This window comes from Bicyclus anynana, chromosome 9, assembly GCF_947172395.1.
Source record: "Bicyclus anynana chromosome 9, ilBicAnyn1.1, whole genome shotgun sequence".
Classification (NCBI taxonomy): domain Eukaryota; kingdom Metazoa; phylum Arthropoda; class Insecta; order Lepidoptera; family Nymphalidae; genus Bicyclus; species Bicyclus anynana.
Window position 1 is genome coordinate 14,339,705 of NC_069091.1, and position 27,103 is coordinate 14,366,807.

Below are 27,103 nucleotides of genomic sequence, written 5' to 3' on the forward strand. Positions count from 1 at the left end.
CGTTGTACGGTCTATTTGATGCTAATAATTTGATCAAGCGTTTTAGTAACTGGGCTTTTAGGTTTTTATAGTTAATAATGTAATTAGTAATTATAAAAGATAAAGATGAGTTATGAATGCAATTAGAAGTAGGTATTTACTTGTAAATAGCAAAATATTTGAGCGTATCCTACATAGTCTCTTTCTCTGTCTGTTTGTCATTTAGTATACAATATAATGACGGATAAAACTATTTTGATAATAGGTACTCTTATATTAAAGGCACAAGGTAAATAAAAATATTTCACTCTAATATTTGAGCCTCAATAGCTCAACGGCAAGAGCGGTCGGACTCACCACCGAGGGGTGGTGGTCCGAGCCCCGCCCCGTTGGTCTATTGTCGTACCCTCTCCTAGCACAGTCTTTCTCGACTAGTTGGAGGGGGATGGGAATATTGGTCATACTATAAAAGACTAGCTGACGCCGCGCGGTTTTATCAGCGTGGTTCCTGTTCCAGTAGGAAAATGGGGATAATATATAGCCTATAGCCTATAACCTTCCTCGATAAATGGGCTATCTAACACTGAAAGAATTTTTCAAATCGGAGCAGTAGTTCCTGAGATTAGCGCGTTCAAACAAACAAACTCTTCAGCTTTATGTATTAGTATAGATTAGTATAGATACGGCAAATATTCTTTTTTTTAAATAGAAACTACTCTTACGTGAGACCAATACGTAAAATATCAGTAAAAAGTTATTATTAATATTAAGCAACTCATATATTTTTTTTTTTAAACCTTATTTATTTCCACCTACTAAAATTGCACAGTCATTAATTTATAGGTTCGTTTTTCTTCGAAACAAATTAATGTTAACTAGTAGGTATTTTTAACAGTTATATGACTGTCAAAGCAAATTTTACATACGTGGTAGAGTGAAAAATTATATATGTTCCATGTAACTGTCACTTCTTTACAATGTCCTTAATAATATTGTATACCACGGATAGCGTAGCCACGCGTAGCTAAAGCGTATCTTCTTGTATACTTTAATCACTCGGCTCACTACTGAGCTCGAGTCTCCTCTCAGAATGAGAGGGGTTAGGCCAATAGTCCACCATGCTGGCACAATGCGAATTGGCAGACTTCACACACGCAGAGAATTAAGAAAATTCTCTGGTATGCAGGTTTCCTCACGATGTTTTTCCTTCACCGACTGAGACACGTGATATTTAATTTCTTAAAATGCACACAACTGAAAAGTTGGAGGTGCATGCATCGGAACGGATTCAAACCCACACCCTCTGGAATCGCAGGCAGAGGCATATCCACTGGGCTATCACGGCTATACTTTAATACGAGTTATTAATTGTAATAACCGAGCTGCATTAAAAAAATAAAAAAAAAAGTCATATTTTTCTGTTATGGCACACTCTGAGATAAATCTCTGGGCATTGAAGTAGCGATTGCCATTTATAGTTGACGAAATTAAAAAAACGCAGTTGAAGAACGAAAAATCGCTTACAAATTCTTTTGTGAATTAATTAGACAGTAAGATTACTCAGAGTCTGATGTAAATAGAAAGCTAAAATTTGATGTGGCTGTTGGGTATGTGTAATTACGTCTATAAAACAGTATTATAATAAAAATTAAAAAACGAAAAATTTGGGGTCCCTTTCCTACATGTTGAGGATGACTTTTTCTCGTCTATTATATAGTGCGGGATTTGCTATCGGTAATTTTGTGCGTTATAAGGGTAGATTAGTTATAGTTATAGTTCCGTAGATTAAGCTAGCACTATAAGTGCTAGCTTAATCTACGGAACCCTACTAGAGTAAAGATATACCTACACTGCGCGTGGCTCGACATGCACTTGGCAGGTTTTTTTACTTAACATTGTTCGTTTGCTTTTTTAACAGCACCGTGGTGTGACTAATCGTTAATCTCAGATGTCTGTCTGAATAGCATAAAATTCAACGTAATATTGAATGGATTTATTTTTAAATTCATGTACAAATATTTATTAAACCCGCAAAATGGTACATAATTTTCATAATAATTAGAAGCCACAAAGGAATCTACAATGAATCTATCATCTGTTATGAAAATTTCTACAAACTAGAAATCATCGAATGTTTATGTGATACAGCCTTTTATTACAACTTTCAATAATAACTAGATTGATGTTGTGATTCGATTGTCAATTGCACTCCACGACTCCCATCATTTATCGATGGTTTGCCACAATACAACCATTACTACGGATTAGACGTTCCCAAGATGGCTGCCAAGTCACAATGGCCGTTGAAATTCGAGGAGGTCACAAAAAGTTCTAGAATATTCAGTCGTTTTAACGGTTCTTGTCCAAACGTCGTAACGTTTAATAAACTTTGGTGGATTAAAAATATATTTTGGCCCTCTTACTCTATCTTCTGTTTTTACATATCGACATATACCGTCATTTACTTTAATTTCAAAAACAAAAGCTATGCTGACGCCATTAGAAACGGTACGATGTCCATCGTAGGTTTGACTGTGTCCTTGAAGCATTTGCTGTTACTTCGTCACCGTGGATCTATTAAAGAAATCATCGATATTATGGAAAGAGATTATGAAGCAGCCAAAGATTTCTCTGACAACGAAAAGAAAACAGTTATAAAATACGCTCAACTTGGTACTGGTATTTGTAAATTCTGGGTAGTCGTCGCTATTATCACCAGTATGTTGTTTCCAGTTAAGGCGATTGTATTGATGGCTTACTACCTTTTTAAAGGGGAATTTCAACTGGTGCCTTTGATGGATTTGAGTTACCCATTCATAGATGAATATAAAAATATTCCAATAATGTTTTGCATACTCTTTTTCTCTTGCTTCTGTTTTGCAATGTATGCAGCAACGATGTACATTGCCTTCGATCCTCTCGTGCCAGTCATTATAGCCCACATTTGCGGGCAGATGGAATTAATTAGCAATAGATTATTAAACATCTTTTCGGCAGCGAAAAATATGGAAGACATACATCAAAATCTAAAGGAAATCAATATGAAACTTATGGAAATTTACAGGTTTGTATATTGTAATCAGAAATTTTTATCGTTGCAAAAGGATTAAAAATTATGATTTAATATATCTTTCGCGATTTAATTTTCATATGGCCTTGCTGTTATTTATCGTTAAATAGATTTTTTTAAGTACCTATTTACAATAAATGACAATTAGATCTTTTAAGTACAGACATAATATTAAAATTTTATGATTTTCAGTATTATCGAAACTTTGCAGAAAAATTTTGTGGTTCTGTATGAGTTTGTCATGAAAACAACTACTTTCCTGATCTCCTTCAGTGCCTTTCAAATAGTAGAGGTAAATATTGTGTATACTTGATAGTACAAATACTAAATTACTTATCTACTAACCACATAAATAATTACTTAATTAAATTTCTATTTATACTAATATTGCTATGCGTGATAGTTCGTTTGTTTATTTGTATGCTTGTTTAACGAGATATTTACTTTTCCCATTGTAGCAAGTTATTTGGATGCTTACGTACCTACTGTAGGCGATAGCTGGTAATAAAAAAATAAATACTAAAATATTACTCGTTCTAGGCGCGGAACAGCCTATTATTCTAAGATTCGTATTATGTACGACATTCACCTATGCTTATTATTGGATGAAAAGTGTTTGGTATGAAATTTAGTACATTAAAAAATATATTGTGAGTTAGATTCCCAGCAAAATTTGAAAACACCGTTATAGATCAAACTTTAAGGGTTGCAACGAAATACAAATGTAATCTATACCTAAGTATAATAAATCTGTAGAAAGGTCAATTCTGTACATGAAATATATTTCCAAAATAACTATCAGGGGGTGATTAGTGATCGATACTGATGCCAAAAGTGCAATCAGTAAAATTTTCGTCTGTCTGTATGTTCATTTTAGAAACTAAAATTACTCGACGGATTTTAACAAAGCTTGGTACAAATATTCTTCATACTCCTGGGCAGGTTATAGTATACTTTTCATCACACTACGATCAATAGGAGCAGAGCAGTGAAGGGAAATTTTGGAATAACGGGAGAAGTTACTCCATTTTTACAGCGATACTACTATAAGGGCTGGATTAAAGAGGTCTAAGGGTCGCTAGTTTAAAAATATTTTTAGAATATACCTACTAGGCTACTAGCAGACACCGCGTGGTCTCACCCGCGTAGTTCCCTTTTTCGTTGGAATACGAGGATAAAATACCTATAGCCTATAGCATTCTAGGGTAGTGCTTCCCAACAGTGAAATAATTTTTCGAATCGGTTCAGTAGTTCCAGAGCCCATTCAAAACATACAAACAAACAGTCAAATCTTTCCTCTTTATAGTATTAAAATTTATTATATAACGGTTGATATGAAATTTGTAAATAAATACTACGTTGAGAATCTCCTCAACGAATTAGTTCTGGCGATTGGAGACAAAAAAGATATGTTTTTAATTAGTCTAATTGTGTATCTAATCGAATTACTAAGGTTACGTAAGGTTAAGGTAAAGGTCGTTTGGTCTTATCTACCTCATAATTAGACTTTTATCTGTACCAGATAAATATATAATAATCCGATCCACGTGTCACGAATTTGCTAATATTAAAAAAAAATATTTATTTAGGTAAGTAACGTTATCTATTAGCTAATAAACGTATTTAGCTTTAGTTGGCATCTCAAAAATATTAAAATCTAGGACACCATGAACAAGATCAAAAGCAACTTAATAAAGTTAAATTGAGCTTTCATTTGATATATACTCAGTGGCACATTTATCCGCTCACTTTAAGAAGACGCGAAGATATTAAAGTGGGCGGATAATTGTGCCTCTGAGTAGATTAGACGACTAAATAACTGATGAGGGTATATAAATAACATTTACTCCCCTGTTTATATTATATCTGACAACCCAACAATTGCATTGGTGAAAGCAGCACCTTTACGTTTTTAATTCTCTTGGGTATATAATACATATATATATATATATATATATATATATATATATATATATAATCTTGTAACTAGTGTAATAAATATTATGAGGGTATATTTTTGTGGCGGATCTTAGACCAGCATTATAGTCGTTAATCTTTCATCCAGAAGGAACTATTTACCATCCCTTATAGTAAAATAAAGATTTTAATAGTAGTTTTACTAGAGAAAGCAGCACCTTTACGTTTTTAATACTTCATGCAATAAAAAAAATTAAATTGAAAGTGGAACAATACGAGGAAAGGAAGACTAAAAAAGAGATGGATAGTGTGAAAGAGGATATGCGGGTAAAAGGAGTAGATGTTAAGGTGATGAATGACAGAAGCGAGAGAAATAGATTGAAGATGAGAAGATTTAGATTGACATAAATATTGCCGACTCACTTGTAAGATGAGGTAAAGGAGTTGATGATCACACGAGATGTAATAAGATGACTGATTTTGATAAACTTAAGGTCGTAGCTCATTAGAGCCACCCGGACCCGACCCGCACCGCCTCGCCTCGAGTGGTTAGTATTCTTCCTATAGATTTGTACGGGCATGCACTCACTACATCAACTTCGTACCATCACCGGATCGCCTCGCTCGCGAGGTGTCCACGGGCGGACTGCGAGTGGACCAATCGATGATAGCTCGCTGTTGGCATGCCTCGCGCAAACCAAACCACGTCAAACGCTAATCAGAAAATTCCGAAAATTGTTGACCACGCGAGGTGTGAGACAACGCGGCGTCTGTCCGTGGTCCACCTGTCGACTACAAGTGGACGCCTAGCATCGAGGCGGTGCGTGTCGGGTCCTGGGTGGCTCTAATGAGCTACGACTTTTACTCATTATATTTTATGATTGTCAAACTACAGGGTGCGAAGCATAATGGAGTGTCAGTGGAGTTTGTGTCGTTCTTCTTCGGCGCAATTTTACACTTTTACAGCCCTTGCTACTTCAGTAATCTTTTGATGGATAAGGTAACAGAAGTTATTTATTTATTGCTTACCTTTAGTTACAAATTACTACCAAATCTAAATCAAAATAGTCCTCGATTCCAATGCAGTGAAACCCAACATACCTACTGGTAGCCTTTACCTCTTTGAATGTTTAAACTAAATAGTTTTCCAAAGTATTTGCCATGTCTGTGGAATCTATCCTTCATCATTTTGAAAAGTTATCTCCATGCTGCGCCAGGATCTGCAGCAGCTGCTCTAGATAAGGTCGCTATTTTATTTGACTTACCATTTATAAATTAAAAGTGTATTTTAATTCTGCAGGTGAGATTTTCTTATATAATATCATCTACATTTGCAGTAACAATGGGGATGATGACTAGGTTTGAATGTATTGATTTTTATGATACATTCGGGTAAATATGGTCAATGTTAACTAATTTATACGTAAAAAGCAAAGATTTTCTGGATATTTGCAAAATAAATAAATTATAAAATTTTAAAATCTATTAAAAATCTTTTATCGTAATTAGAAAAAATTCGAACAGTTTTAGCTTCCTACATTAAATGTGCCATTTTTTAAGTATCCGCGGCAGCGCCGCAAATCTGACCCTTTACATCTCTGTAGCTCCGAAAGTAATGATCGCAGATACCCTGTTACTTTTACAAAATTGCTTTACTATTAGCGTACTCTTAATTTATATACAATTCACACAAAATTATAACTATCATCATCCTATTGTCGACTTGGAGTGCGTTGTGTTACACTCCTGGCGTGCCTCAGGGAGCATGCCATCGATCTCGGGCATTAGCATTAACATCTAGGATAGTGTTCATTACAGAATGAAACGTTAGTCTAATCCTGGCAACCCGCATTAGAGCAACGGTATACGCTTCATATCCCAAAAAAAGGGACATTTGGCATTAAAATAGGCTGATCAACATTTTTTTGACGGCCTTGTACAGGATCAGGCCTATGAGATAGAGAATGGACATGGCTAGGCCCACCACGCTGCTTCAATGCGATGTTTTATTTATTAACATTTCAGAGTGAAGGATTGCGGCAAGCGATATACTCTTGTGGCTGGGAGATGATTCCTAACACCAGAATCAGAAAGACCATCTTATTGATGCTTACCAGAACAACCAAGTCGTTGGTCATCAGGACTGTGTTCGTGCCTATTTGTTTGGACACATTCGCAGAGGTATCCAGATGATATTTATTACCTACTTCCACAGACCAATTGCTTTTGGACTTGTATATTTATTTATTTGTGATGCAAACAATGAAAGCAGAAAACATTATATATAAGTGAGTTACAAAATTCTTGAACTACTGCAGCCATCTTTTACAGGCATTCACAACACTGCAGAGTCCGGTTAAAAACTTAAAGTAAAAGATTAACCTACAATCTAAAATAATTTACCAAAAATTTTAAATTATTATAAAATAATTAAAATGTTAAAATAAAGAAATTTTACAATATTAATTAAAGTGTCAAAATCAAGTAGGTATGTCATTAATTGAGTTTAAGATAGGGATGTCATTAATTAATAAATATGATATAGTTATAATTTAAAATAAATGTCACTTCAAGTTAAAAAAAAAATAAACAATAACACTCAAATGCCAGTGCCAGTATCTCACTTGCCATTTTTAAGTTTCGTCTGAAACGATATTATTAGTCCTTGAATTAAAATAATATTTTTGAGGTATTTATTTATATTTATTTTATTGTTATACATATGTAAATAATATATGTATTTGTATAATGTATATATTTGTATATAATATATGTATATAATGTATTGCACCTTCCCGCTCTTTCCTCGCAAGTCCTCTCGATAGCGATTGCCTGGTAGAGATTACTTATAGTAATAAGGCCTTTGCATGCTCAGTTTAGATTATTAATTGTTTTTTAATGTTTTTATTTATTACTGTATCTTTGTGTGCAATATAGTATTTCTTCTTCTTCTTCTTCTTAAAATTCACCAACAAAATTGTCTGTTTGTAAAATCTTTACGAGGGTATTTATTTCTAATGTCAGATCTTAGTATTAAAGACCCATAGTATTTTCTCATAGTCGTACGACTTGATTATAAAATAATGTGCGTATAATTTGCATTTAGAAGCATTTGAAAGTGCAAGGAAAGAAGGATATAGGAAGGTCAATTTGAAATGAAAAATAAAACCTCGAATTAGTGCTATTTTTTCGTTACAGATGGCGCGTCAAGCTTATGGAATCTACAACCTAATGAATGCTGCTTGGGGATAGTGCACCGTATCTAGTCTGCATCTACCTTTATTTTATAAATAACAGCTAACTGTTTGGCGCTTTAGAAAAAAATTTAAATTTTTGTTCAATCAATTCTAAAAAATTCAATTTATTTTTTTTCTTAAGCATGAACTAACTTGCTTAAGAAAAAAATTAAATTGAATTTACGTAATTTATACGTGGTTAACTAGCCATTGTCCGGCAATGGTCCGTACTGGAAGAGGCCTTCACCCTCACCTAGCGTCTTGTGATACCATTATAAATTTTTTTTTATGTATTTTTTAGTAAATAAGTATTTTAAATTGTATATTTGTAGTTGCGCACGTGACTTGTAAAACAAGATTTTTTTACTTTATTATTTTTCTTTTTTTTCATTTATTATAAAGTTATATTATAAAATTAAATAAAGCAATTCTTCTTCAAGTGCGATTTCTTCTTTTCCTGTGGTTTGCGAATATCTCGGCAAATAGTCTACAAATGATTATTATTTATTAAAATTTTGTATACAATTATTTCATACTCTACTCTAACATAAATAATAGTCTAAATTCCGTATTAGAAACGAATTTCACCCATCTGTTTATTGGATTAAAAGTATTTTATATCAAAATATTATATTAACCATTATTAACCAGTTGACAATTTGACCAGAAGTTTGAAGCAATCTACTCGCATCATATTTTTCAACATCTTTCATTCACTGTACATACATTTTAAACAGATGAATGAAGGTCGTTTCTAATACGGATTGTGTCAGTTACGTCATATGACGGGAATTTACTCCTCCATAAAAACACATAAAGGTACATCTCAAAGTAAAGATCAGTAAGACAATTCACAATTTTGACGGGCTCCGTGGCGCAGTGGTATGCACGGTGGATTTACAAGACGGAGGTCCTGGGTTTGATCCCCGGCTGGGCCAATTGAGGTTTTCTTAATTGGTCCAGGTCTGCCTGTTGGAAGGCTTCGGCCGTGGCTAGTTACCACCCTACAGACAAAGACGTACCGCTAAGCGATTTAGCGTTCCGGTACGATATCGTGTAGAAACCGAAAGGATTTCATCCTACTCCTAACAAGTTAGCCCGCTTCCATCTTAGATTGCATCATCACTTACCATCAGGTGAGATTGTATTTGTAGTCAAAGACTAACTTGTAGAGAATAAAAAAAAATAAAAAAAAGTAATACTTGAAAGAATTTCACTCCTCATAAAATATTTGAAAATCGTTTCTTAAGGAGTGATCTCCAAAAATAATTAGGTTTGAAAAAAAAATTTTTTTTTTAAATTTATTTTCTTGGACGGAACTTAACATATATTGGATATTGAGTACGTAATACTATGTCGAATTTGAATATAACATCGGATATCTTAGTGACTGGGTCTAAATGGTATTTTCTAAGTAAACTTGACATTAGGATCTTCAATTCCAGCATTGCGAATTTTTGCCCTGAAAAGGAAATGTAGGTTATTAATAAGTACATTTATATAGATAGCTATTATTAGCTATTATTATAGATATATATTAACACATAGGTTACTTTTAATCCCGGAAAAATCCATGGTTCCCGAGGGATTTGTGAAAAACTAAATTTATAGCGGACGAAGTCGCGGGTGTCCGCTAAAAATTTAAATTTTCACAAATCCCTCGGGAACCATGGATTTTTCCGGGATTAAAAGTAACCTATGTGTTAATCCAGAGTAAAATCTATTTCCATTCCAAATGGGTCCAGTAGTTGCGTCATTAAAGAGTAACAAACATCCAAACATCCATACAAACTTTCGCGTTTATAGTAGGAAGTAGGATTTTCAAACGCTATAAGATTTTGCACCTCCTTCACCGTTTTACCACAGCTTTTTTTAATTTGTTTGTTTGTAAACACTGTTGATCGAGTGGCTTTAGTATAGTTATTTACACGATACCAATCTGCAAATGAGCTTTCTTTCTTGTCTTGTCTTGTCTTTTTTGTTTGTCCTGATTAATATTTAAAACAGCTGAACCGATTTTAACGGAAATTTCATTGGAAGATAAAGGAGGTCATAGAACAATATACCTAAACTTTCTAACCTGAACAAATCTAAGATTCCCGCGGGATTTGCGAGAAACTGAATTTCACACGTAGGTACGAAGTAGCGGGCGTCCACTAGTATATAATACTTTCTCATACATGACACATGGTCTATCTACTTCTGTGGACCATAACTTGCTGATATATATAAAATTGAAGTGTCCGTCTGTGTCAAAGTAACTGTGTTTTCTCAAGTTTATTTGTATTTTAGTATGGCACCGTTAAAAACGATTTTGCTGGCTGATATGGCCGAGCCTCAGACCAATTATTGTATTGTCTGCCTCGCTAGACGTTACTTTTCTGTCAAAGTATATGATCAACGATCTAATGCGATTATAAAAACTATCTCTATAGAATCGATGTTAAATAGTTGTAATCGTGTTCGTCTGTTAAAGAGCTCCGTAAAAATACCTTTTTGTGTAATTGAATTGTGTAAAAAAACGGGCAAAAACTTCTAGTTTAGTATAAGATATATACCAAAACTAAGCTCGTTTTCCTCAGAAAATGACAGACAATTTAGTTCGTGACTATGAGTGCGATACAGGTCCTTCTATAATTGGTCTGAGTGGCCGAGCAAAAAGTAAATGAGATGTCAATAATTGCTTACCGATACAATTTCTCTGGCCAGCACTAAACGGTACGTAGGTGTAAGGGTTGCGGTTGGTGTTGTTTTCCGGCAGGAACCGGTCCGGGTCGAACCGGGTCGGGTCCGGGTACAGATCCGCTCGACGGTGCATGTCGTAGATATGGATGAAGCAGTCCGTACCGCCTGGCACGGTGTAACCACCTGTAATAATGATAACAATACTTCACTGCAGTGGCGTAGCTAGCAAGGCCTCGTATTAAAATGGACCTTAATCGACCTTCAATGACCGTTAAGGATTGATTTTATCACAGTCACGAATGGTTAAAATATACATCTGTGTAAATAAAAAAAAATAAAAGTTGGGAAACAGTTTTTGTTGGTGTCTAGAAAACACTAACTAGATCTTTGAAAACAGTAACTAAAATTATTAATTATTACTAATAGGCCAGCCCCTATATCCAAGTGGCACGTCGATTCTCTTTCTACGATCGCTAACGCTTCCAAAACTAGAAAAATGTATGGGAATGACATTTGCCATCGACAGGTCACGTGATCAAGATCCATACGTTTTTCTAGTTTTCGAAGCGTTTGCGATCGTTGAAAAAGAATCGACGTACCACTTGGCTACAGAGGGTGCCTTTGTAATAGCCCATACAAAAGAATTATGATGTGCTAATAATAAGTCAGAATATTTTTTATCAGAATAGAAAAACCCTATATGCCAAACTATAAGAATATCATTCATTTCATTTATTCTAAGTCTTTAGCTACTAAGATCATATTTATTATTTCATATAAATCTTTAAAATAATTGCATTTAAAGGAAAACTATCACAGATTAGTACGTTGCAGTTGCGTTGCAGTCATCATCATATCAGCCGATGGACGTCCACTGCAGGACATAGGCCTTTTGTAGAGACTTCCAAACATCACGATACTGAGCCACCTGCATCCAGCGACTTGCTTGATGTCATCAGTCCACCTGGTGGGGGGTTGACCAACACTGTGCTTACTAGTACGGGGTCGCCATTCCAGCACTTTGGGACCCCAACGTCCATCGGCTCTTCGAGCTATGTGCCCCGCCCATTGCCACTTCAGCTTTACAACTCGTTGAGTTATGTCGGTGACTTTGGTTCTTCTACGGATCTCCTCGTTACTGATTCGATCACGCAGAGATACTCCTAACATAGCTCGTTCCATCGCTCGCTGTGTGACTCTGAGCCTTCTTATAAGGTCCATAGTTAGCGACCAAGTCTCGGATCCATAGGTCATCACTGGCAACATGCACTGTTCGAAGACTTTTGTCTTCAGGCACTGAGGAATTTCGGACGAAAAGATGTCGCGAAATTTCCCGAATGCAGCCCAGCCGAGTCGGATTCGGCGGTTCACCTCTTTCTCGAAATTGGACCTACCTAACTGGATCATATGTTTTTTTTTTGTTTTTATTCTTTACAAGTTAGCCCTTGACTACAATCACACCTGATGGTAAGTGATGATGCAGTCTAAGTTGGAAGCGGGCTAACTTGTTAGGAGGAGGATGAAAATCCACACCCCTTTCGGTTTCTACACGACATCGTACCGGAACGCTAAATCGCTTGGCGGTACGTCTTTGCCGGTAGGGTAACTAGCCACGGCCGAAGCCTCCCACCAGCCAGACCTGGACCAATTAAGTAAACCTCAATCGGCCCAGCCGGGGATCGAACCCAGGACCTCCGTCTTGTAAATCCACCGCGCATACCACTGCGCCACGGAGGCCGTCAAATGTCCTAGGTATATGTATTCGTCTACAATTTCGAGTGCAACGTTCTCAACACTCATAACCCTATAATGTGTCTATACTAACCCTTCGCAAGGCTCAACAGTTCAACACGCACATGGGCGGTATTATTCGGAATTCAATAAAAATATAGTACTTACTTAATTCTGTATCGTTTAAGAGATGTCTGACAATGAGGGGCGCGGCGGGGTACAGCCTCATGACCTCTTTGATACAATTATCAAAATATTTCATTTCATTTAATTCTTCTACAGTCGGCATGCGTTCTGAATCTCCGAAAATCCTTTGCATTTCTTCATGTATTTTGTCCTGAGTAAAAGAAATAAATATAATTTCAAGAATTTGTAATATTCGGGTAATAAGCTACTTTTCATCCTGGAAAAATCCATGTTTCCAGCGGGATTTGTGAAAAACTAAACACGCGGACGAAGTCGCGGGCGTCAGCTAGTTAATTCATAATTTTATTAAAGTTTTATGACATAAATGAATAGAAAGATAACTAAAGTATTTTTATACTGTGAAACGCCTGGCGAAAAAAGTTAGCAATAATTTTCATTCTAAAATTCATTATTATATGCCTACAATGCTTTTAAATTGTGCGGAAAATGCGGAAGGGAATCAACAATACCTACAACCATAAAAAGGAAACAAGGCAAGAAAACCTATGGATTTAGTTTCCCTTGTGTGTTAGATAATTTTAATCAATTACTAAAAAAATTACTATACCTATCTTTTCCGTTAGCGTAAAATTTTTATTGTCAATAATTTTCTCGAGGAAAAGCTGTTACTAATAGACATACTGATACAAATTTTGTATAGAAATAAACAATTCCAGAGATAAACTGGTTCCATTTTTCCTTTTTTTTTATGTAATTAATAAATGTATTTCTGTGGAATTTGGGGTATCAATGCAAGCAGATTCAAGGTTACTTACTTGCACCTCAGGTTCATTTGCCAGTGCCAAAATCATATAAGTCAGCGTCAAAGAAGTTGTATCAAAACCCTAAAAGAAAAATGCAAAAAAGTTAGTTTCTTTCACTGCGAATCAAAATTGTTCTGATATTAAATTACGAAAGCACATTTAAATAGGCTTTATAAAAAAATAGGTCTTGCTGTAAGTTATTTAATAGCCCTGAGAGTCAAATACAGACCTTATTCAGAGCTTCTCCAAAAATAACTAACTGACTCATCCAGGTATATTATGATCTCTGAAATTCCTTATTAAGGCGGGTCAAAAAATTGTCTTTACCTCAAACATAAAAGTGTCAACCTCTTCTCTAATACCTTCACTTGTTATTAGACCCATTTTTTCATTTTCAAGCAACAAGTCCAACATGGCCAATTTATGGCTTACGTCATACGTTTCATCGTTATTGTTTTCATATTTGGCATCCGTGTTGTCCAATGTCTTTCTTCTATCGTTTATCACGTTTGTGGTAAACTCATGTAAATCGACCAACAACTTTTTTTGATTCTTTCCAACGTCTGAATTATTGAAAAAGACTTCATTGTGTAACCAGAGTTTGGACACTCTCACTGCAAAACATTCTCCAATTTTAAAAATGGCGTCGAAGTATTTCTTCATGGCGGGAGAATCTTCGACCATTGTAAGACCCATCGCTGTCTCTGAAATTGATGAGAAACAATACTTTTATCAGACTCAGAAATGGATTAAAAAATAATAAGAAAACCAGTTTCGAACAAAGGTTACGATTCACAATATTTGTTCATTAACAAATTAAACCGTAACCAAAATAAGACCCTAGAATGGCAGAGAATGACCTTGAGTGGAGTCACGTACTTGTGAACGTTGTGTGTAGGGTTAAAGTTTCCTGTTAACAAACACTCCCCTTTTCCACTCAAGTCACTCTCCCCGCCTATACCAAGTAACCCACTAAGAATTACACAACAAGAAATGTGGACGGCCCGAACGCTGCGAGCATACTGAAGACGACCGTAAGACGAGCGCCTTAAATCGCAAGTCTTTGCTGCCAACCAATCGCTACCCCTCTCTAAATCCCATATCCGTCTCAGACTACTATTTCTAACAATATATTATTATTAATTTAAAAGCAGACGCCCGCCACTTCATTATCAGATTGCTGAACATAGTCATTTTCGAGAGCGAAAAGAGGCCTTTTCCAGCTACTTCCCACCTTCTTAACGTCGTCGGACCATCTGGCTAGAGGGGGTCCTACACTGCGCTTGCTGGTACGTGGTCTCCAGAACATTTCTGCCTCAGTGGGTATCTTTTTGCGACCAGGCATATGAATATGGCCAGCAAACTGCCACTTCAGTTTGCTAATCCTTTGGGCTTCGTCGATTATTTCGTTCTCCTACGGATCTCAGCGACTTCATCCTCGTGAAATACAGATTTTCACAAACTCCGCTTGACTGTTAAAAAGTAGTGCGTATGCTTAATAATCTCATCTATCTTCCGGTGACAATCCCATTAAAATCAGTACAGCCATTCCACGAAAGTGTGATTAGTGTTGTGTAAATACATAATTGCTTATAGGTAGGTAGTAGGTACCTAAGTGCTTGAGATAACTCAATAATTTTGAATTAACATAGACACACACTTCATTTTTAACCGACTTCCAAAAAGGAGGAGGTTCTACGTTCGGCTGTATGTATGTTTTTTTTTTTTTTTTTTTTTATGTATGTCCAGCGATAATTCCGTCAATTATGGACCGATTTTGAAAATTCTTTTTTTGTTTTGTAGGGTTTACTTCCAGGGTGGTCCCATTTTTTTCATGTCAGGATCTGATGATGGCATCCTGGAGAAATTGAGGGGAACTTTCGAAAGTTGTAGAGACGGCTAGTACGTTTGTTAGTGTTTTCATAAGGTATTTTAAACCACTACAACTTTATGAAGGTTTGGAGTTGATCTGATGATGGAGCCGAAACACAGACGATGGAACTCGTCAACGATTTACAGCAGGTACCTCTTGTTTGGGCTTGATTTATTAGTATTGATGAGAACTTTCCACCTAGTTGGGTTGTGACTGTATTAAGGGTCTGGTGATGAAGACGAGGGACAGTGAAGAGAACTCCTCGACGGTTCACAGTAGCTACCTTGTGTTTGGACTTGATAAATTTGTATTGATGAGAACTTACCACCTAGATGGATTGTGACTGTATTAAGGGTCTGATGATGAAGACGAGGGTCAGTGAAAAGAACTCCTCGACGGTTCACAGTAGCTACCTTGTGTTTGGACTTGATAAATTTGTATTGATGAGAACTTTCCACCTAGATGGATTGCGACTGTATTAAGGGTTTGGTGATGAAGACGAAGCACAGTGAAGAGAACTCCGCGACGGCTCACAGTAGCTACCTTGTGTTTGGACTTGATAATTTTGTATTGATAAGAACTTTCCACTTAGATAGGTTGTGACTGTACACACGCAGTGGGTATGCTAACACTAAAAATAAAAAAATAAAAATTTTAATAAAAAAAATTCAACCGACTTCCAACTCAAAAAATAACTTTAACTAAAAAGCAAAAAATAACATCCTACCTATGTGCTACCTTCTGATCAGTTTGAAGGCGGTGCCAAGCCAGTGTCGTGTTTTAATTAAAGCTGTTTCTGGAATAACCACAGAAATTTTGTAGTTTAAACGTATTTAAAAAATTAAAACATCACTGGCTTGGCACCGCCTTCAAACTGATCAGAAGGTAGCACATAGGTAGGATGTTATTTTTTGCTTTTTAGTTAAAGTTATTTTTTGAGTTGGAAGTCGGTTGAATTTTTTTTATTAAAATTTTTTATTTGTATGTTGTGACTGATATGATATTATTTATTTTGATACTAAATATAGTATGTAAATAACTACCGGTAATAAATGTTTGATATGGGTATTATTTACATTCATACGCTAACAGTATTTCACATAATAAATGATTGTAAAATATATTAATACTATCTACGTAAAAGATAAGAATAAAAATAATAAAACCGGCCAAGCACATGTCTGGTCACGCGTAATGTAGGGTTCCGTAGATTAAATTGGCACTTTAAACTTCATTAAATGCGCAAAAATACCGATAACGATACCCCACAACATAAGATAGACACAGCGTCTTTGCCGGCGAAGACGAGGTCCCCGATATCTGACGTCACCCAGACGTGGGCTTTTTAACTCACGATCTCGGGGGCGCCCGGACTTATACACTCAGGCCAAAACACCCTTCCCGAACGGCCCTCTAAGTCGAGGCCCGAGTCTCAGAGGAGACGCCCTTAGAGAGTCGTTCCGCCCACTACTTTCTTCTGCCTTCGGGCCCCATCAGGCGATGCTCCTGCGCTCGCCTAAACCCCCCGGTGACGCCGCTGAGGTCCCATAAGGAGCCTGCGGCACTTACACAATCAGAAAAAAAAAATCAAAAAATAAGATAGACGATAAAAAAACATCCTCATTTTGCATGTAGAGAATGAACTAATTTTTTTTTGTACCACATTACAGATTATAGTTACTCGTATGTTACTAACAATATATATTTAATTGACGCATGTTTATATATTTAATTGACAACGAAATTTGTCTGCAGTTTTCGTGCTCCGAGTAAGTTTTTTAAGTTGGTAGACTATAACTCTTTAATGGCAATTGTTACTTGGTTGTTATAGTTTTTCTTATATACATGTATTCTATTTTTTTGTTACGTCTGGTTTTTTCGCGTATCCATAAATAAAACTTTAGCTGGTAGAGGGTGGGAAGGGAAGGGGGTGGGACTCTAACAATCGAAGAATAGTGGTAAAAAAGTGTTCACAACTTTATTGTACGTACTCATGCTAAATTACAGCTTTTACTTTAATCTACCATTGTGAGCCATTTAACAAAAAATTTATATTCCTCTATCGCGCGGAGCATGATACTGTGCTCGCCTATTGCCTATTGCCCTTAGTTTACTTTATATTATTTTACATGTCACGTAACGGATATGGGCGACCGGTCGTCCATTTAGGAGTCAAGTGTCAAGTCAAGTTAATACTACTATCACTGAAGAAGGAATGTTGGGTAACACAAGCAAACATACCTACCGCACATAATACGTAACGCCGTAGGAGATATAAAAGCCAGAACGTCTGTTTTCTCTTTCAAGCTCTCTTGATCCACACGTTTCAGAAAGCTTGTCGCGCTACTTTTGAATGTCTCCGTGAATTTCTTCAAAATGTTGAAATGGAACGCTTTAGTAAGCAACTTTCTGCGGTGTTGCCACTTACTAGCTGAAAATATTGAACAATTTTTCATTTAAAATATAAAAGGAACAAAATAAAAAATGCTTATGTGAAAGAATTTTTTTTTGCTTAGATGCGGGTTATTTTATTTGAAGGCTGGCTTTCCAGCAATGGTAGTAATATCCTAATGAACGCGCGTGACTTCATCCGCCCTTAGACCTCCTTAATCCGGCTCTGTCGCAAAACCCGTTCTCAGTGGACGTCTACGAACTATAAATGATCTCTCTGCCAAATTTCATTTCTGTACGTAAAGCGGTTTTCAATATTTCGTGAGTGACCTCCGTGGCGCAGTGGTATACGCGGTGGATTTGCAAGACGGAGGTCCTGAGTTCGATCCCCGGCTGGGCCGATTGAGGATTTCTTAATTGGTCCAGGTCTGCTCTACCGACAAAGACGTACCGCCAAGCAATTTAGCGTTCCGGTAGGTTGTCGTGTAGAAACCGAAAGGGGTGTGGATTTTCATCCTCCTCCTAATAAGTAAGCTTGCTTCCATCATAAATTGCGTGAGATTGTAGTCAAGGGCTAACTTGTAAAGAAGAAAAAAAAGGATCGAGTATGACAATAGTCCAGCGGGTGGGGATCGAACCGCGACCTCTTGGTGATGAGTCCGGTCTTTTACCATTGAGCTATTAACGCTTGAATGAGATTTGAGCTATACTCTATAGTAATATTATGAAGAGGTAAAGTTTGTGGTATTATAAGGGGTAACATCTGGATCTACTAAGCCGCTTTTGATTTTTTTTACCACTAGAAAGCCACGTTATTTGTAAGTGTCATGGGCTATTTTTTATCCCCATATTCTCACGGGAACGGGAACTGCGGATAATGCTAAATAAAACTGCTTACTCACAATTGCTTACTAACAATCCATCTCCAAGCCACGGAACAATAAAAGAATAAGGCATCTTTTTGAAGTTGTATTGTGGCGACGACATTATTTTCTGAAAAAAATAAATGCAAATACAGACGATTTTCTTTTTAAAAATTCATGTTATATTTATATTAATATTTTAATTTTAAGACAACCTATATAATTTTTTAAACAAAAACTCAAAGACCAACGAAAAGAAAATCGTGAGCATCGAGTAGAAATAAGCTAGAATATACAATCATCTCACCTCGATGTCCTCAGGGCTAGAGATGTTCACGAAGCGAGAGTTCAGTCCGTGGATCTGGTACAAATGCCCGTATTTTTTCGTGAAAGCACGCATTACAGGAAATAATTTAACTGCAATTAGAATAAGTATTAGTACATTATACTATAAGTGCGGTAATTTGAAAATTACAGCCGCGGCGATATTGCAGCTCGAGCCAAAGGCGAGAGCTATAATATCGAAGCAGAGGCTATAATTATCAAAGCGCACGTTTGCGCGCACAATGTCATACAACGTTTTATAACACATTTTCGAAGAACACACACTTTGAACACACTTTCTGAAAACTAATTTGCATGGCCTGTGTTCCTTATGATGATATTTTGATACGCTTGTAATTTTTGCACAGATAACGAAGTGCGCACACCATTGTTTGTTTTTTTTAGACAAATGCACCAAAAACAGCCAGTATTACTAATAAATGAATTACTAATACAGATAAATGGTTGACATTTATTGTCTAAATTATTAAAATTAAAGAATTAAATGGCTTTTTATTATATTTTATCTCACAAAGTTAAGTTTATTCATAAAATGTTGAGCATCTCACATAAAATTTCTTTGCCAAGATTTAAAAAAGTACCGTTCGTATTTAGACTGATAACAAAGGTTTTATATTACATTACGGCACATGTGCATTTTACTTTACATTACAGCACATGTGCGTAATGAGATACATTACTATATTGAAATAGGTGAAATAAGCGATACTTTACGAGCAAATGTGTTATAAAAGTTATTATTATTAATTTATATATGTGAAGTATGTGACGGGTAGCAGTGACAGTGGTATGCCATTATTTTGTGGTAGAGGAAACACCTCGAGCAGGTCCCAGGACTTGTGACCTTGAGAGTAGGTTTAAGGGATCCCTTCCGACTAGCCAACACTCACCTTCTCTGCCCGACATGTTCTCCATGCCCACACTAAACAATTTATGATAAAACAATAATTACAACACAAAACATTATTGCACAAAATCACTAACGCGACTGGCAGCGTGACGGTGTCTATGCTGTCATAGAGAGATTCGAAATCGGGTCCTCCAGTGTAAATAAAGTTCTTCTGTATTCGTAATAAATAATGGGGATGATGACTAGGTTTGAATATATTGATTTTTATGATGCATTCGGGTAAATAAGGTTAATGTTAACTAATAAAGCGTACTCTTAATTTATATACAATTAAAAAAACTGTCATCATTCGTATTGTACCAAGCTATCTTCGAATCGGTAACCTTTCAAAGGTTGATATCAGTATGTCATTGTACAAGGTTAGTAAACAACTTTCTTACAACTCACCAGCGAACTATATACTATATTTATACTAATTAATTTTATATACTAATTTTTAATTTGTAAAGTGAAACTGGTAGTACCAAATATTGATGTAGTTATGGTGATAAGTATATTTGGAACAAGAGCTTGCGAGAATCAGACATACCTCATTTCAGGTGCCAGTCCACCGAAGCGGAGTGAGGCAGCGGAGCCGAGAAACGGAGAGATTTTAACCAATAGGATTGCACAAAATCACCGCACTTGTCAAGTGGACAGGGACTTGCGAGCTAGTTTAAAAAAACATATAAAACCGGTAAGCGCAGCGGGGACACGGAGCGGGGTTTAATTAAATTTAACATTTATTTTTTTAACATAGTCTGCAACTCCGCTCCGCACCCTTGCTCCGCTCCGGTGGACAAAATCAACACACACAGTACGCAACTCCGCTCTACAATAGTTCTCCGATACGCTCCCTCGCTCCGCTCTGGTGGAAAGGCAGCCTTATGAAGGCAAAAACCTTCATCATTTATCAGCTGATGGACGTCCACTGCAAGACATAGGCCTTTTGTAAGCCAGCGATTCCAGCGATTCCCTGTGTCGTTGGTCCACCTGGTTAGAGGTCGACCAACACGTAGCTACGCTTTCTAGTGCGGAGTCGCCATTCCTAATCCTTATCGATTGATATACCTAATGATGATGATGATGATGCTCTTGCCACAGGCATCATTATAAGCCTATTTTAACGACCCACTATAGGACCAGTCCCTGTAGCTAAGTGGCACGTCGATTCTCTTGCTACGATCGCTAACGCTTCGAAAACTAGAAAAATGTATGGGAATGATAAATTTAGATCACATGACCTGTCGATAGTAAATGTCATTCCCATACATCTTTCTATTTTTCAAAGCGTTAGCGATCGTAAAAAGAGAATCGACGTGCCACTTGGCTAGGGAGGGCAGCCCTCCCTCCTTAGAGTAACCTACTTAGAAATAACCTTCACTATGCCATTTTACATCAAATGACGTGATTTTTGTTTTTACGATCATCAGAAGATGTATTATTTCAACGAAACAACATAATTAATGGTTTTTCTTTAAAATAAATAACATTACTTACGAGTATATCTTTTTGGAAGCGTATGTAATAATTTTGGTCTAACTTTAATTAAATAAAATATAAAAAGAAAAAAGGAAGAGAAATCTTAAAATCAAATTCACTAACTACCTAAAATAATAAATAATCTATATATATAAAAATGAATTGCTGTTCGTTAGTCTCGCTAAAACTCGAGAACGACTAAACGAATTTATCTTATCTTGGTCTTGAAATGTTCGTGGAGGTATAGGGAAGGTTTAAAAGGTGACAAAAATTAAAATAATTGCCGGGAAAACCATAAAAATAACCCTTTTCTATTTGCCATACAAACGTTTAAGAGTCAATTATAGATCTTAGGGGTAGGGATAGGGTAGGGGAAGGGTAGGGGTAGGGTAGGGATATGGAAGAATTGCACATACGTCAAAGCGAAGCTTGACGGGTTCGCTAGTATTTAATATTTAATTAACGTGATAATTATCTGACAGGCCAAAATTCACAATTAATCATACTCCAATCAGCTTATCAGCTCAACTTTGAGCTATATTTATTTTTCACAATTTTACAAAATATTAAGTAATCTATCACGTGCATTAATTGTTTTTCAGACAGCATGGGTACGGTGACAGTCGCCTGTATGACGTTCATAATACGTACTATTAGCGCGGCAAATTTTCAAGAGTAAAACGAACTATCACCCGCACCATTCTACATGAAACAAACTATAGGCGTGCATTCTTTAAGATTGTTATCATGCAGTCAGTGCAAAACAGTAGGTACCCGTATGTACACAACATAATCTATTTTTGCATCTGTAAACATTGACGTGCGCGAAACCATGTGTTAAGTATGTGATTTTACTTTTAGTATGCTTAAAAACTCTTATATTTATTCTGATTCATAATAAAAACGAAGCTTTAATAGCTCACCACTAGAGGATTCGTTATCAATCCACATTCGGCGCACTACTGAGCTCGAGTCCCCTCTCAGATTTAGAGGGGTTAGGCCAATAGTCCACCATGCTGGCCCAATGCGGATTGGCAGACTTCACACAAGCAGAGCATTAAGATAATTCTCTGGTATGCAGGTTTCCTCGCATTATTTTCCCTCTGAGAAACGTGATATTTAATTTCATAAAATGCACACAACTGAAAAGTTGGAGGTGATCCGGACCGGATTAGAACCCACACCTTCCGGAATTGGAGGCAGAGGTCATTTCCACTGATTCCACAATTTTCCACCTAAATGTAACTTATTTATGAAATACCTAAATTGGCCAGAGCCTGTAGTAGAGGATAACACTATAAGACGACCTTCATGGAGCTGGCTATTGGATGAAAAGTTTTTTAGGTATATAAAATTAAATAGGTAACTATTTCAATAAATATATTGCAAATGGATTGACTAAAAAAAAACAAGGATATGATCATTGACCAATGATAATTTTAAACTATGGATTGGTTACGTATCTACAAAATCACCGCAAAAAGTGATCCGAATTGTGCTACAATACTGAGTGGATTTTGTCTTTAATTCCATTATATATTTTAGTATATAGTTTTAACACTTCCTGAACACGCAACTGGACATTGTAGATGATACTTAGGTATTATTTTAAATAACGTTCGATGTTGACCACAACTAACATAAGAACATTTAGTTTTAATGTCAGTAATTTATTTTTTTGAATTGTAATCTTATCGTTTACTGTTTGTTGACCCAAATAAATAAATTAAAAAAAAAATTATAATAATATTTAGTCTAAATATAGTCAACTATAATTATGTCATATATTTAATTTCATGGTTTACGTTTATTTCATTCAAATAAATTTAAGTCAATCTGATCTAAATTTATATTTATTATACTTATTTATTGTAATTCGTCTGGTAATTAACCAAATATCTAATTTTTAATAATCTGATAAAACTATCAATCAATCAAAATCATTTGATTATAAAGACAGATCTTTTGATAATGGCAGTATCAAGTTGCCACACATCAAGTTTATTTTTAACTAGCTGACGACGCGCGGTTTCACCCGCGTGATTCCCGTTCCCGTAGGAATACCGGGATAACATATAGCCTATAGTCTTCCTCGATAAATGGGCTATCTAACACTGAAAGAATTTTTCAAATGGGACCAGTAGTTCCTGAGATTAGCGCGTTCAATCAAACAAACAAACAAACAAACAAACTCTTCAGCTTTATAATATTAGTATAGATAACTTCTACTCTTATAAGTCGCACTTTAAATGGAAATTTTTTCACATTAAACGCTCATAAAACCAAAATGAATAAGTTTCCATTTGAACATTTATCTTTCTGAACTTACTTACCTACTTAACTATAGCTTGGCAACTCGTTTCGAACACTCCCGATGTTACGTGCGAGCCGGGGGGCGTGTAGCGATGAATGAAAACCCCACGACCCATGCACGTCACTTCCCCGCACGCACGATTTCACTCCCGCGCAGTTTCCCCCTGTCGCCCGCATATCAAGGGAGTGTTATCAACAAATTTGCCAGACTATATTATTTTTTTAATAAATAAGAAAATCTGAAACCTGCTTAAAAGTAGGGAATTTCAGGAAATTGAAATCCGTCCAACGGCTGTAGAGAGTACAAAAAACAAACAATATACCTCTCATCAAAATAATCGAAACAGTCTGCAAGTACTGTTCAGGCGCGCTGTTTCAATTTTTTTGACAAGAAGTATATAACTCTGCTTCGGTATCGAGTACTAATACAATGTCCTTCACGTTTTTAAGTTGTTCATCTTCCCGGGACGTTATAATTTATTATTTATTTGTTAACTTAACAGGATTTTTTTTCATTTTATTTATTTCCTAATTATGTTTTACGTTAAATATCCACTGCACTGTGTAACATTGTGTACTTGTATTTGCATATATTTTGTACAACTGACCTGGTGTCACTGCAAAGTGTAAACAATTTCCAATAATTGGCCATGATGGTGGTCCAGGAATCTTCCTCATAAGTCGACCAGCTCGGCTGAACCAATCGACCAGCACCAAAATCAAAAAACCAAAAATAAACGTTAACAACAACATTGCGCTTCGAAATCACGACCAGAACGCAGCGAATTTCATAATTTGCAAATATTATATAAGAAACAATAGCCATGCGCGATCGCTTTTCACGCTAATTGGGTTCCGTATACGAGTTTTTTTTACGTGACCACAGAATACATTTATGTACAAGCTACCGTGGAAGGGTTTGGTATATTTTATAATTTGCGAATTTTGTGTCTTATTCTTTAAAAAAGCTTTACAGTATATACCGCTTAACGATTTTTATAATTATTATAGGAATCCATTATACTCAGTCGAATTATTTGTTTTTTTTTTAATTTATTTAGTATTATGGTAAGTTACGTAATAGCGTCAAGAAAATTAGTACGCTAGGCTGGAGCGTCAGTTTTAGCGTTTTATAATAATTATGTATTCGGCAATACTTAGTTATATACGAAATTTCCTCGATCTCCACCAATATTGTTACCATGGGGAAAGTGGTATAAAAAATTGTGGCAAAATGAGTTGTGGTTGTTTATCATAATGAGGAAGGTGATGATGAAATGACGTAAGCTTACTGCATCACATAAATGCCTTAGCAACAGCTTAATGGCATATCATTAGAAACCTTATACCATCAAAACGAAACTGGCTAAATTATAGTAATTCGATTTTTTTTTATTTTAATTCATGCGGTTTCACCTTGAATAATTGTTCAAATGTTTTTATTACCATCTTAATTACAAGTAGGAACTATTACGAGTATGAAACCTAGATAAACAATCTAAAACTAACATCAGCTTCAACAAGTTTATATATGTTTGTTATTGTTATTATTTAGTTTGTATGTTGACGTTTTATATTATAGTTACTTACTTCATTGAGTTTAAGCTCAGTTTTACAGAACACTCCAACCCCTGTATTCTGTAAAGTTACAGCGGGCTGTGATATCGTACGTTTACATTCGTTGTTACTTCGTTGTTAGTGACAAAAAGTACTTTTCACCTCTGTAGCACAAAAATTGCGCGATTGCTGTATAAAACCAGAGAGCAAATTTCTTGTTTATTCACCACGTGAAAAAATATATTCGCATTTAGTTTTTAGCTTATTAAATTAAATTAAATGCCTCATTACTAGCAACGCCACCATGCACATCTGGTAAATGAAATATTATTAATTGATACAGGTAAAATGAAAAAAAAATATCCCTTGGTATGACATAAAACTAAAAGACCATTTTAATTATTTTATTGCATATTTATTATACTGTCGCAGAGTAATTATCTGAACGAAAAATAGCAGAAAAACACAAAAGAAAACTTTATATTGATATAGTTCTATCTTTTATTTTGTTTTAATTCTTTTGTTTTTATTTTATTCCATTGATTATTAATTTTTAATTTCAATGTAATTGTTATGCTTGGTTAAAGTAATTATTTTTTATGTAATAAATTGGAACTATTTATTTATGTGGCTGATATAAAGCTATAAAGATTACTATTTTTATTAAAGTAAAAAATAAAACCGAATAAAACTAAAAAATCCAAGACATGAATCTAATGGATGCCACAAAAAGTATAGAACATGCGACGAGGTGGCGGCAATACAAACGCACAGCCTTCATCATCATCATCATCATCATATCAGCCGATGGACGTCCACTGCAGGACATAGGCCTTTTGTAGGGACTTCCAAACATCACGATCCATCCAGCGAATCCCTGCGACTCGCTTGATGTCGTCAGTCCACCCGGTGGGGGGTCGGCCAACACTGCGCTTACTAGTGCGGGGTCGCCATTCCAGCACTTTGGGACCCCAACGTCCATCGGCTCTTCGAACTATGTGCCCCACACAGCCTTACAACTATGAATTGTCGACTTCATCGCCGTCGTCGTCGGACGAGTTTAAGACCCCGTCAATATCTGCGGGGGATGTCAGGATGTGACTACCCACTCCATTTCGAGTTCGGACGACTCATCGTGGTATCACCACCACGACAATGGCAACAACAGCACCAGCAAGAAGAAGACTAGTTACCACTGACGATAAGCTTGGGGCAAGAGGAGCTGCGGGCTCCAGTGAGTGCCGCGTGTGATGGTCTCGTTCACATAATGAGAGAGTCATGCGTGCGTACTATGGCGAGCTAAACGAGCTAAACTTACTACGTACAGGTCACAGATGTTGTCAGACTCTTGAGTCAGCAGTGACCGTGACTGCGCAGCGACTATTGGAGTGGAGTGTTATTGTTCCGATAGTTGTTTCAGTCAATGGTCTTATAGCGAAGGCTTCGACCCACATCTTAAGAAGCTTTCACTTAACTGTTGGATCAAGAGACGAGATTCTTGAGACGGCCGGTGTAGTAAGGAGGTTACACGGGCCGTCTCAAGAATCTCGTCCTCACTCTGGAGACCTGACCGCCGGTTGCTTGGGTTATTTTTTTATAAATTTTTAATAGTGTTCTGTATTATATTTTTATATTAACATTGTTAAAAATTAAAAAAGGACAAATAAATTAGTGAGAGTAAATTTTAATAATATGTTTTTCAAATATTTTTTTATTTTTTCACTAGTAAGGTGAAAAGTTGTACGTGTCACACGAGAGCAAAGTATTTTGCTGCTTGCGCCTTTGAATCCCTCAAGGCTCAGGATTCTAATACAATATATAC

General features: G+C 36.1%; 2 protein-coding genes across 2 annotated transcripts; one reads left to right on the plus strand and one right to left on the minus strand.

The window, feature by feature from the left end:
* Positions 1 to 2,079: 2,079 nt before the first annotated feature.
* On the plus strand, positions 2,080 to 8,254 carry LOC112048998 (odorant receptor 2a-like). The gene is made up of 5 exons (XM_024086718.2): positions 2,080 to 3,043; positions 3,242 to 3,341; positions 5,862 to 5,966; positions 6,992 to 7,147; positions 8,165 to 8,254. Exons 1-5 carry the CDS (start codon positions 2,259 to 2,261, stop codon positions 8,216 to 8,218), a joined length of 1,200 nt encoding a protein of 399 aa, XP_023942486.2. The 5' UTR covers positions 2,080 to 2,258; the 3' UTR covers positions 8,219 to 8,254.
* A 1,228-nt stretch (positions 8,255 to 9,482) lies between these two features.
* LOC112049000 (cytochrome P450 4C1) lies at positions 9,483 to 24,486 on the minus strand. The gene is made up of 9 exons (XM_024086721.2): positions 24,333 to 24,486; positions 19,003 to 19,112; positions 18,735 to 18,825; positions 17,687 to 17,872; positions 13,896 to 14,272; positions 13,581 to 13,649; positions 12,787 to 12,955; positions 10,891 to 11,070; positions 9,483 to 9,664 (listed from the first exon to the last, which is right to left on the minus strand). The coding sequence occupies exons 1-9, from the start codon at positions 24,475 to 24,477 to the stop codon at positions 9,504 to 9,506; spliced, it is 1,488 nt and encodes a 495-aa protein (XP_023942489.2). The 5' UTR covers positions 24,478 to 24,486; the 3' UTR covers positions 9,483 to 9,503.
* Between the last annotated feature and the right edge of the window lie 2,617 nt (positions 24,487 to 27,103).